Here is a 12,692-nt window from a genome sequence, read left to right as displayed (position 1 = left end):
ATAAAACAAAAAACAAAAATTTTAGACACTTATTTTCTCTTTTTCTTTTTTTAAGAATATAATAAAAAATAAGTCTGTGGTGCCTCACCTGCCTGGCAAGCACAAAGTCCTGAGTTCAATTGCCAGTACCAAAAGAAAAGTTTGAAAAAAGAAGAGTTGGGGGAAGTATATGTAGGGCCAGCCTTGGCTACACTGTGAGTTTAAGGCTAACCTGGACTACTACATAACAAGACCCTTTAAAAAAAAAAAGATGGGAGAGAGGGAGGAAGAAAAGAAAAGGAGGGAAGAAAGGAAGGAAAGAGCAAGCAAAGGAGCTGGTAGTGTAGCTTACTGGTTGAGTGCTTGCCTAGCATGTGCAAGACCGTTTTTATCTCCAGAACCACATTGCGCACGTGTACACACACACAGATACAAACGTGCATGCGAGCGTGCACACGCACACACGGTAAATTTTGTGTTATGAGTATTTTATCACAATTTAAAACTTTTAAAATTAAAACTAAAAATTAATCAGCAAATAAATTGAAAGGCAAGTTCCTAGAAACATGTAAATATTATATGATGATAAGCCATAGCATACTATACTTGGGGAAGCAGACATTGTTCAGGTAGAAGAATAGAAGAACATTTACTGAGCAGCTTCCTGATGTTATAATACAAACTGTAAAGTACTGAATAAAAAGAAATTAGCAGTCAGAGGAAGAACCAGATCTTGAAGAAGCAACAGGCATTTCACGTAGAAAGCATAACACAAATCTAAGTGAAAATAAGTAGAAACCTTGTGACAGATGTGGGAACAGAAAGAAATGGTTTGGAAAATTATAGATGGTCCTGAATGTTGGGCCAAAGCATTTGTTTTGTAAGCAGTCTGATGAAAATGGCCATAGAAAATTATAGAGTAATGAGAAAATGAAAAGAGGCTTTAATAGTGACCATGCTAACATAGTGACAATGGGGCTGGGCAATGGTGGTGCATACCTGTAATGCCAGCACTCTGAGGAGGCTGAGCCAGAAGGATTGCCATGAATTCAAGGCCAGCCTGGGCTACATAGTGCATTCAAGGTCACCCTGAACTATAAAGCAAGACTCTGTCTCAAAAAAAGAAGAAGAAAAGACACAACAGCAATGGATACACTTAATACTATTAGAAAGGACACCAACAAAACTTGAATACTTGAATATTGACCATGAAGAGAAAAAAAGAGATCAAATTCCTTAAATGTTGTTGTCAGGCTATGGACCAAGAAATTGCTCAGTTATCATGGCAAGAGAAATTTGTAGAGGTAGAAGGAATTGATTTAGTGTTGACATTTTTTGGTAAAGACATTTTTGGGTATCTACATAACAGTGACGGAGAGAAGACATAATGTTTGAAAAATCATGCACTTCAGTCCAGTTTCCCCATGGGTGCTCACCCACAGACTGTGGTTTTCACAGAGCTTATTATGGTGGTGGACCTACCATAGTCTGAAACCTTTGCAAGAGAAGTAAGAGAAAATCATAATCAGAAGAATTCTTCAGAAAATAAAACAGAGGAGTAAAAGATACATCCTGGTAGCATTATATATTCTGGGTAACTAATTGACTAAATAATGAATTAAAAAGTAGCACAAAGGTTTATTTAATCCATCAATTAGAGAATCTAGAGTTCATTTAACCTAAATTGGAGTAAATTAAACTATGACTACATGTCTATGGCATTAAAATCGCCAAAGCCACTAATCTTGTTTTCATTTTCGTCTGGCCTTTTTAGTAATCTTTCAAGATTATGGAATTTATGAAACATGATTATGCAATCCTTAGATATAAAATACCTACTTGAAAGAGGAATAGTAAACCTTGATAACACCCCTTAATGTGTACTCCCTTTTCTGTCATGCATTTCTGTGAACCATACACATTTAGGACTCACTCCTGGATTGTTAACCATCATCATTCCAACACTGATTACAGACTCTTATTTACTGGTGATAGGCAGCTGATATTGTATTCTTAAGGATTTTGAAATTATCAAAAGAATTTTGAGCTTCATTTGCCTTTGATACTTGTCTCCAGTTTCTGAAATTTGCCTAAAAGGGAAAATTGGACAAAGGAATAGTCTTAACTACTTCCTGAAGCTCAAATGCCAAAGCAGAGTACTTTCAGATTCATCTTGATTCTATTAGAGTTTGAGGTCAAAAGGCAGGTTCAACTGGTCTGGCTGTTTAAAGCACCAGGGATTGAATGAACAGACTGCTTTAATGACTTAAAGTTGGAATTCTGCTACCTATTCATTATGCCAGTATTATGACATGTTCATCATGTAATAGGAGGGGGGTTATAATTACTTTGAAAGACTTTATGTCCACATTTTTTCTTTCTTTTCTTTCTTTGTTTCTTTTTCTCTCTTTCTTTCAACTGAGAAGACAGAAACAGAACAAAGAGAATTTGGCAGGAAGAGCATTAAAGTTTTTATTTTGCTCTGAACTTACAGCATACATGTATTACCTTTCACATTTTATGTGCTCATGTTACTCCCTTAGGGCTCATGGAAAATGAAGCCAGAATGTACATTGGCAGGTCTCCCTTTTCTGTGGAGTATATGTGAGGCTGCTCTCAGTTAATGATTAAACTCTATAAAGGTTCGCTTTTTTTGAAATATTTGTAGCAGTATTAGAATAGGTGACTTCTAGATCCCAAGCAATTAACTCTGATTAAAAATGAATTACCTCTCGTAATTTTTATTTTCTTTTTTATAGTTTCCTGTGACTTTCAGTTTTTCTCTATTGAATGTGTATTACTCTTATCAGAAAGTAGCATTTTAGCCCAGTGTGGTGGCACACACCTGTAATCCCAGCACTCAGGAGGCTGAGGCAGGAGGATCACTGCGAGTTCAAGACCAGCCTGGGCTACACAGTGAGTTCCAGAGCAGTCTGAACTATATAGACCCTGTCTCAAAAAACAAAACAAAACAAAAAAAAACAAAAAAAAAACAAAAAAAAACCAGAAAATAGCATTTTACAAAGAAGTAATTATATGGAATAGGCAGCTACTAAAATAATATTTTTTTCACAATTTTCTTTTTTTTTATTATTATTCTGAATTCCATTCCCTCTGAAAAACCAAGTATTCTTAACAGGTTTTGAATTTAGACACTTTTGAATGTACTATGTGAAGCTTAACTACATAAGTTCAACTATATCCTGTGGTCTTTTCTATCAGATATATTAGGGAAACAACTGTTTTTCTTACTGCCTCTAAAGTTATGGCTATTACGTTACTAGCTTTTATATTCTTGTCTCTTTTCCAAAATGTTTTTAGGAGATTTTTCTCCCCTATAGTGTTACCAAGCAAAGCCTATTTTGCCTACTGCACGGTATGCCAATCACTGTTAAGAACAAATTTTGTAAAAGGGAAAGAGTTCATTCAAGAGGCAGCCAAACATGAGGAAGCCCCGAGTCTCAAATCTGCCTCCCTAAGGGTAGGAGTTGTGGTGGGGTGGTATTTGCAGAAAGAAGCAGGGTGATCAGAGGCATTAAGAAAGGTCATTGGAAGTAAAGAAAAGTGAAGTAAGTGGTCTGCACATGCATAGTAAAACTTAATGGCTCTTCATAGGATACATGTCTAGAAAATGGTGACATTAGCATTCTTTGAGGGTAGTTTTTAGCTGTCTGATAAAAAGTTCCTTTATAATGATCAGTGGTTTCCAGTGGTTTGAGCTGTCTCTACCTTCATAAAAAAGAGCTTAGGCAATCATTAGCGTTGTAACCCATATCTCAGAGGTGTTATTATATCATGAAAGCTGATGAGAGTATATTGCTTTGCAACGTGACCTCAAAAATTGGCAATAAAAACAAGTGAAGTTAGAGGTTTATTGAAGTTTTCTCTCAGTTCCAATAGTATCTACTTAAAATTTACCAAAATTATAACCAAGAGCTCAATACTATCTCTAGCCCTTTTCAAAAATAAAAGCTAATAAACCCACAGAAGATAATGCCATTATCCAGAATTTAAGATTAAATATATGATATATAATAATATTATTCCCTTGACTGTAAGTTGCCCTTTGTGGCACATATTCATGTAGAAATGAATATCAAGAGTATAATTTTCAGATGGGAAGAACAGAACTATGATCTTGTGTTAGGGAATATGTTGGGGGAATTTTAGAGGGTAAGAACTGTGTTTTTGAAAAAAAAGAGTCATACTTAGGAGGCAGAGTTTAAGTCTTTGTAGTACGTAGATGATTGTCATTCCTTGGTGTTAAAAACTGTGTTTAAATATATATATAATATGTAAATCATATAATAAAATCTCTAAATCACATTATAAAAGACTTCAAATTATATATTTTACTAAAAAGTCATTATCCACATTGGCATGAACTTTCACATTTTGAAATTTTAAATCTGAATTGTTACATATTATAATTTGGGTTGACATTTACCCCAGATATTAACTGTGTCATACTAGCTGCCCAAACATACCGTTTATGAAAGAGTTTGGAATATGGAATGATTTTTACTATTTCATATTATGATGCTTTCCTTAAGCCCAAAGTAGAATTCAAATCACATCACGTTTGTATTTTACATTCAGTTAAAGAGCTGATGACTCAGTTCAACCAGTTAATTTATGTTTCATTGATCTGCTATTTGCCTGCCAAGTTTGTGATTCTAACACAGAAATGCACAGAAACGTAGCCACTGAGAAAGCACATTCATTCCACCTTGGTCAGTCTCTGAGCTTCCCAAAGGGCTATACAGATGACCACAATAAAGAGAAAACTATGCTTAGTTAGACTATCTTGAACTCCTTCACCTTTAAGCTCATTTTACCACTTAACATTTTTTTCAAGTGATTAATGGATATATTTAGACTGTCATTATCCCTTTGTGTTGACTGAAGCCTCCTGGTGTAGGCCATCTGCCATTCCTTAGAATTACTGTGGAGTGTAAAGACAGTGGAAGGTGATACTGGGATCCTGGATGATCTTCTCTCTCTTCCAACTGTAGAGTACTTAAATCATTTTTATGATGTAAACTGATCTACATCTTCCGTTTGTTAGTACTGCTTGTTCAGAGTTCAGTACCAATGTAGAATAAAGAATATCCTATGGAAATTTCAAATGATAGTTTTCCATTTTATGGCATCACTAACACTAACACACTTCCCTGTGACTGCTATTGACGCTCAGTTATCTTAACAAAAGACAGAAGCAAAGTTAAATGTGTGGGCCTTTCATTGTCAGATTAAGCATTTCCTCAGGTCAAAAGCTCAGACCACTTATATAATTCCTATAAATCAATTCTGTTTTATTACATAAAAATGTAACTGAAGAATTTATTTTACACTATGAAATGTTAGTGTTCACCAACTTCATTCTGATTATTTTGTAAGTTTCATATGTTCCCTTCCATTCTAAATCTGCCTCCTTTTCCTTCTGGACATGAACCACAGTGTAGTTAGCCAAACCACAAGGAATTTGTAAAGTTTAAATTACTTTTTTCAAAGTATACAGATCATTTCCAATAAAGTCACAACTATAGATGCATAAAGCATTAATGAGATAAAAAGAATCACTAATGTTCAGGGTACTCCAAGAACGGATGGCTTTATTTCTAAATCCACTTTACTACAATTTACAATTTGTTATATGCTCTGTACATGAAAGTGTTGCAGTGTCAATGTCTCAGTTGGACTGGAAGCTATGCAATACTACTTAACCAAAGGAATGAGTGAAATGGAGAAAGTATATGCGTGATAGGACTATTCTTACTAAACAGAAAAGTCACTGCCTTTGCTTTCAAGATGAACCACAACTATACCTATGAGCTCTTTTTTTGTTTTTTAACTAAAAAGTAAAAACATTATTTGGTATTATAGGTTTAGGATTGTAGCTCAGTGGAAGAGACCTTGCCTAGCATTACAAGGCTGTGGGTTCAATCTTTAGCACCACAAAAGAAAAAATACTGTATATAGGATTTTAAAGTTATAAATATATATTACATATAAAATATACTTTTGTTTTTTGCAGTAGTGGGGATCAAAGCCAGGGGCTTTCTACCACTAAACTATATCCCTAGCCCTTTTCACTTTTTATTTTGAGACAGAATCTCATTAAATTGTCCAGGCTAGCTTCAAATTTGCAGTCCTTCTGACTCAATCTCACAAGTATCTGAAATTACACGTTGATCACTATGCCCAATGTAAATATATGTATTTTTATTAGTGTGTGTTTGTGACACATGATGATTACATTTGTTGGGGGGGTGTACACATACATATATCATTTCTTGATCATTTTCCATTCCTCTATTCTTAGTCTTTGCAATCCCTGCCCCCTTATTCCTTTGATCCCCTTCCATTTCTCCAAGAAGTCTGCTTCTGTCTGTCGTACCATTTTTTCTTTATTTTACTCCTTAATTTATTTATATTTTGGGTTTCTCCTATAAGAGAAGTTATACAATATTTCACTTTCTATATTTGATTTATTTTGCTTAACATTATGGTCTCTAGATCCACCCTTTTTCTGACAAATTATTTGATTTAATTTTTCTTTTTGGCTGATTAATATTCCATATATATTTATAACTTTTATCTCTTCTTGTTGTTTACTATTAGTGTTGTGTAGCAGATCTCTAGAATATATTCATCTTTCATAATTGAGACATTGTACCTGTTGGTTAGTAATTCCACATTTCCCTCTACCCTAGTCCTTGGTAACCACTAATTTACTCTTTTATTGCATGAGTATGATTATTTTTATTAGATACTTCATGGAGGTGAAGTCATGCAATGTTTGCTCTACTATGACTGACTTATTTTGTTTAACATTATGTAATAGGAATCTTCATTAAAATAGCAATATAACATGGTAAAGACATTTATAATCAGAAAAACCTAAATAATGAGGTTCCCTGCACCATTTATTTATTTGTTGTTGTTGTTGTTGTTGTTGTGTTGAGACAGGGTCTCACTGTGTAGTTGAGACTGACCTGGAACTTACTATGTAGCCCAGGCTGGTCTTGAACTCACAGAGAGTTCTGCCTCAGCCTCCAGAGTCCTGGGATTACAGGTGTGCGCCACCACACCCAGCCTGTACCATTTATATTAGGGGTGAATTTGAGCAAGCTATATAAATGCTCTATCGTCCATAAAATGAGGGTAAAATGGTAAAAGAATTGTTATGAGAATTAAATAAAAGTGTTGGCATTTTCTTTCTTTTGTAGGCAAGAAGCTCTCCTGGCTGCTATTAGTGAAAAAGATGCCAATATAGCTCTTTTGGAGCTTTCATCCTCTAAGAAAAAAACCCAAGAGGAGGTGGCTGCACTAAAGCGTGAGAAAGATCGCCTGGTGCAGCAGCTTAAACAGCAGGTACTAATAATGTAGGGACTGGGATGGCATGGGACCAGCCTTTACACAGTTTTCTATGCATGTCTTCCAGACTGTATTTCTGGGTTTCATGTTTTATATTAAACATCTGATAATGGCATCCAGTTAATTTTTATAAGTAGAGGCTCTTCACGGATATTATGTCTAGTAAATGCAGAGTATTCTTGGTAATAGGGCACGTTTAGATGTCACAAGTCTTCCGTAAGAATATTTTCTAACTTTGTATAGTGGCTGGTAGGAATTAGTGAAATCTGAAATGAGAAGTGCATGTATATTTTTTACATCCAACTAGATTCCTAGCACACAAATGTTAAGCATATTTTTATTAAAGATTTCTAGTTATTTAAGGATTGGATTATCTGAAATATACAAACCGTTTTATCCTTTCTTTGGTAACCTTAACCCTACCAAAATTTAATGCTTAATATTTTTCTAAGTCCTTTCATTTATGAAAATAAAAGCTAAAATTGTCCCTTTTGGGGCCAGGGATTTAGCTCAGTGGCACTGCCCCTGCCTCAGGTCCTGAGTTCAATATCTGGTACCAGAAAATATCTTCTAAAATTGTCCCCTTCAATGACAGTTACACAACTCTATGAATATCCTTAATAGACCCATACACTTAAAAATGGTTAAAATGATAACATTTGTATTGTGTTTATTTTTTCACATTTTTAAAAGAGTGGAAAGATTTCTTTGTTGAAAATAACAAAGCTAAATTATAAAATCTGTTTCTTTGCCTGATGTGGTGGCACACACCTGTAATCCTAGCACTCTGGAGGCTGAGGCAGGAGGATTGCTGTGAGTTCGAGACCAGCCTGAGCTACATAGTGAGTTCCAGGTCAGTCTCAACTACATAGTGAGACCCTGTCTCAAAAAACAAACAAACAAATAAAAAAATCTGTTTCTTTAACTTTAATCTTCTTCACTGATCATTTCTATACTATTTGTACTGTCGAAAATCCTGTCCTCATATGTCATCTCCTTTATTCTCTTATTCAGATTTTCTGTACAGTTTGTCTGCTTAAATATGCTCCTCTGCCTTAAGTAATGTGATTAGAAACAAGCTTTTTGGGTAAAGAAATTTCTTTTATGTTTTTTAGTCATCGGTCATCAATTGATGGTATATAGACATAGTATCTAATGTTAAAATTAATAAGCTGTACTTACACAGTGAAGATATTTTCCCTGTAGATCAATTTTAAAACTGCTTAGAAATAGACTTTATTTACATGGCTGACTTTGCTCAGAAAAATGCCAATGTCCCTTTACACAGGATACATAGTAGTCTAGCAAAAAAAATAACCCATTACTTGTTTACAAATGAAAGAAAACTTTTCCAGTTTCCTACAATAATGTTTGAATGCCTTTTAAGTAAAATAGGAAGACTGTGTTTATTTACTATTACAAACATCTGTCTGGTAGTTGAAATTTGACTATCCAAATATGATAATGTAAGATAGGAGGGTATTGTTAAAGGAGTTAACTGGATTGTGAGTAAATTTTGCAGTATTAGTTCTCTTAAATTTTTAAACCTAAATATATAGCCACATGACCTATATAATTTATGGTACTGTACCTTATTATGCCAGATAGAACAGAGTAGTTAGCAAATAAGAATATTTTATCTCATTCACGGTGGCTTTTGATCTTGTCTCTTAAGACCGTATATTTTCAGTAGGTGAAAATTAAGGAAATTAGATGAGCTTACAGCCTTAGAAAGGAATAGCTAAAAATCTTTCAGAGGTGCACTGTAGCTTGGTGGTAGAGTACCTGCTTAGCATGTACAGTGTCCAGAATACAATCTATAGAACTATTAGTGCCTTTTTATCTAACTGTGCACCCTGAATATTCTGTACTGATATGACCTGTGTAAAGAGAAAAATAGTGTCGTTTTCAGGACCCCTTCTTATAGTTTCTTCTTCTCCCTTCCATGAAGTTTCATATTCCTGCCCTTTCAAATTGTACCTATGGGGAAGTAGTAGGAAGGAAGTCTTGCCAAAGACATTTTGGTTCTTTAATTCTCTTGAGCGTGTATACTAACTTTTAGACAAGGGAGAGGACTTTTGCAAAGAGGATATGACATGAATGTTGTTTTAAGTTAAAGTGTCTAGTCTTTGAATTGCTGGAATATGTCACAATCTAAAGATAGTTTCCAAACAGAGAGGCAGCAGCATTCACTTGGCCTTCCAATAAACAGAGCTGCCACTGCCTACTAGGCTTTTGGCACTCATGGACGAGTCCTATCCTCAGAAAGAGAGGAAGCAATGAGAATGTTTAGATTTGGGCTCATCCTCTAATATGGTCCCAATTTACAGCACTTTCCCTGCCCCAGGATAACTGTCTTCTTGACTCATTTGTGTCAAAGCAGCACTTAGAGAGGCTACAGAGAAGGAATGGTCTAGAGATGATTTTTAAAAAGTAAAACCTAAAGGTTGTCTAACAAACTCCAGATATGCTGTGGTAGATGCCAGCCATTGTGTTCAGACTAATTCATGAAGAAGCCTCTACTGTGACTGTCAGGCACCCACAGTATGTTTAATGTAAACTCAGATGGAAGCCTGGAAAGCTTTGTATAAGCTGTTTAGCTACAGTGGTTGTAGTCACAAAACAGCTTTTCTCTCAACATTATATTTTGTTTTTTCACCTCCAGAATTTTACAAGCTCTGTACTATTAGTTTAAAGTCTATGTTTAATCCTCTGTGCTCTGTGCAGAAGTAACACAGCCAGATTTGCTTCTTAAGACTACCTAGAATTTTTTCTGTTTATAACAGTCAATGATAACAATGTGAAAGTAAGGCTACAAGCTTAAACTCACTTGGTTTAAATCTACACAATTTCATTTACAAGTACATATTTATAATGTTCTGCTTTAGAATTAATTGTCACAATATATTCTGGGGCTAATATAAGAAATTTTAACAGTTAGGAGAGACTCTTTCAAACATAACAGCTGAACTTTGGTCACGTATAAATTCTCTATAAATGTTTACCCTTTCTGCCATAATTTGTAATTTTATTGCCTTATTTTCTGTCTTTTAATATGCCAGAAAGATATATTCCTTAACATCTTTCTATAGCTGTGGTTATCATTGAACATTTTAACTTTTAACCTTCCTACTGGTACTAGAGATTTGAAAGTTTATTTATCATGAGATTCCTGGTGTCGGATCACCCAGGTTAGTGGTTGTACACCTGTGCAGGGAGATAACACCCCACCCCCACAGGAGAATATAACCTGAACAAGACAGCAAACAGGTAGAACTATCTTAAAATAGTTCTAGGTGAAACTAGAACTAGATGAAACTAGATAGAAAGATAGAACTAGGTGAAGCTAGAATGAAAGCCAAAGCCACTGCCCTATCCCAGCACTGGTCAAAGTGCAAGTCCAAAGGGTGTGCCATATTGGAAAATGGTAGAAATAGCAGTTGAATGCTTGCCGTACCCATCAACTTCAGTGGAAGCCAATTGCAGAGGCATTCTTGCTGGGAGGCAAGGATTCACAGAGAGATATTTGCACAAGGGAGAGTATCCTTATTACTGGGTACTGTAGGATCATGAGCCAGAGAGAACTACAGGGGCCTGGGACTGGGATGGAACTAGAAGGAAGTTGTACTGTCTTCCTTTGCACACCTTCTCTACATTTCTTTATACACCTCCCTTCTCCACTTTCATATTTTATTTTTCTTCTTCAGTTTTTTTCCAGTTTATATCTTTGGTTCCTTTCAGTATACTCTATTAGTACTAATCTGAATGTCATGAATGTTTCATTTTCTCTAGCCTATTTCTACTTCTCTCCTTGACTTCCCCTGGAGTAGTGAAATATGAGAGATCTTACTTACCTGATAATATGCAGTTAGCTTTTCAACTTACAGTTCCTTCACTTGTCTTTTTTCTGCCCCCACACATAATCTTTAAAAACTCTTCTCCCCAACCCCTTCTTTCCAGACATGGAAATATAGTATCATCAAAACCCTTTTCATTATTTCTCATTCTCTTCTGTTTCTCTGGGGTTTTTTTCTTTCAATATTTTTTCTTCCCTCCTCTAATTCCCAGTCTGTCATTACTACATCAGTACTACACCATTATCTGCCTGAGCTATTGGAACTTGAAAACTGTTTAAACAAGTTTGATATTATATATTGATGTATTATTCACTCTTTGGATGTTGTTATTACCAGTAATTATTCTCTTTCCACAGTGCAATGCTTAGGATAAACCCTAGTATTCTGGATATGTTGAGTAGGTATCAACACTCTGGATCATTCCCAAAGCAAGGGCACATCAGAGGGAGAAAACTACTTACTAGGGATATCTCTACTATAGTAGCCTAACAGATCTACAACCTTTAACACAAAAGCAAAACAATCATGAAAAACGAGATGCCTCCAAAAACTCATAACAGCCCCAAATTGTATCACTGACACTGAAGTGGATGAATTTTGCAAAGAACACAAAAAACAAATAATTAAAAAATTGAAGAGAGCAAAGAAAAAAATAAACTGAATCAATAACTAAAAGGATCAGCAAACTTTAAAAAGATACAGATATAGCCAGGCGTGGTGGTGCACGCCTGTAATCCCAGCACTTGAGAGGCTGAGGCAGGAGGATCACTGTGAGCTCGAGACCAGCCTCGGCTACATAGTGAGTTCGAGACCAGCCTCTGCTACATAGTGAGTTCCAGGTCAGTCTCAACTATGTAGTGAGACCCTGTCTCAAAAAAACCAAAAAAAAAAACCAAAACAAAACAGATAAACAGCTTAATGATTAAGAAAGATAGTTCTAGATATAAAAGATCACTTTAATAAAGAATCAGAGATTATAAAAAGGAATCGAACAAAAATCCTGAAAATAAAAAATTCATTTGTGCTAGGGATTCAGTGGTTCTGCCACCTACCTCAAGCATGAGGTCCAGGTTCCATCCCTGGTACAAAATAAATAAATAAATAAATAAAAATTAAGTTGAAAGTTCTAGCTGTAGGCAAGATCAGTCAGAAGATAGAATTTCAGGACTTTGGGACAAGTAGAATGTAGTAGAACATTTACTCAGTAATACTGTACTGGTGGGGGGACCACCAAGAAATGATCCAAGAGCTCCCAGATGACTCAAAATAAACAAACTTAAAGATCATTGGTTTTGAGGAATGAATAGAGACAGAGACTAAAAAATTTACTCACCAAAATTATTGCAGAAAATATCCCAAATCTAGGGAATGAGATGGATATCTAGATAAATAAGGCACTTAGAACTCCAAATAAATGTGGGCAGAAAAGAACCTCTCCATGACACAGCACAGTCAAAATCCCAAAAATTTAGAATA

The 12,692-nt window shown here is 35.3% G+C and overlaps 1 protein-coding gene across 10 annotated transcripts in view; it reads left to right on the top strand.

The window, feature by feature from the left end:
- The window catches only part of Erc1 (ELKS/RAB6-interacting/CAST family member 1), a 445,074-nt gene that overhangs the window by 367,171 nt on the left and 65,211 nt on the right, over positions 1–12,692 (top strand). For all 10 annotated transcript variants that reach the window (XM_010630417.2, XM_019208387.2, XM_019208386.2 and 7 more), the window contains one exon: positions 7,212–7,356. In XM_010630417.2, the coding sequence (XP_010628719.1) occupies positions 7,212–7,356 (145 nt within the window). The remainder of the gene's footprint in view (positions 1–7,211; positions 7,357–12,692) is intronic.

This window comes from Fukomys damarensis, unplaced genomic scaffold, assembly GCF_012274545.1.
Source record: "Fukomys damarensis isolate Sample0158 unplaced genomic scaffold, DMR_v1.0_HiC HiC_scaffold_5, whole genome shotgun sequence".
Classification (NCBI taxonomy): Eukaryota; Metazoa; Chordata; class Mammalia; order Rodentia; family Bathyergidae; genus Fukomys; species Fukomys damarensis.
The sequence above is the reverse complement of the archived record's forward strand: the minus strand, read 5'-3'. Positions and strand labels throughout refer to the sequence as shown.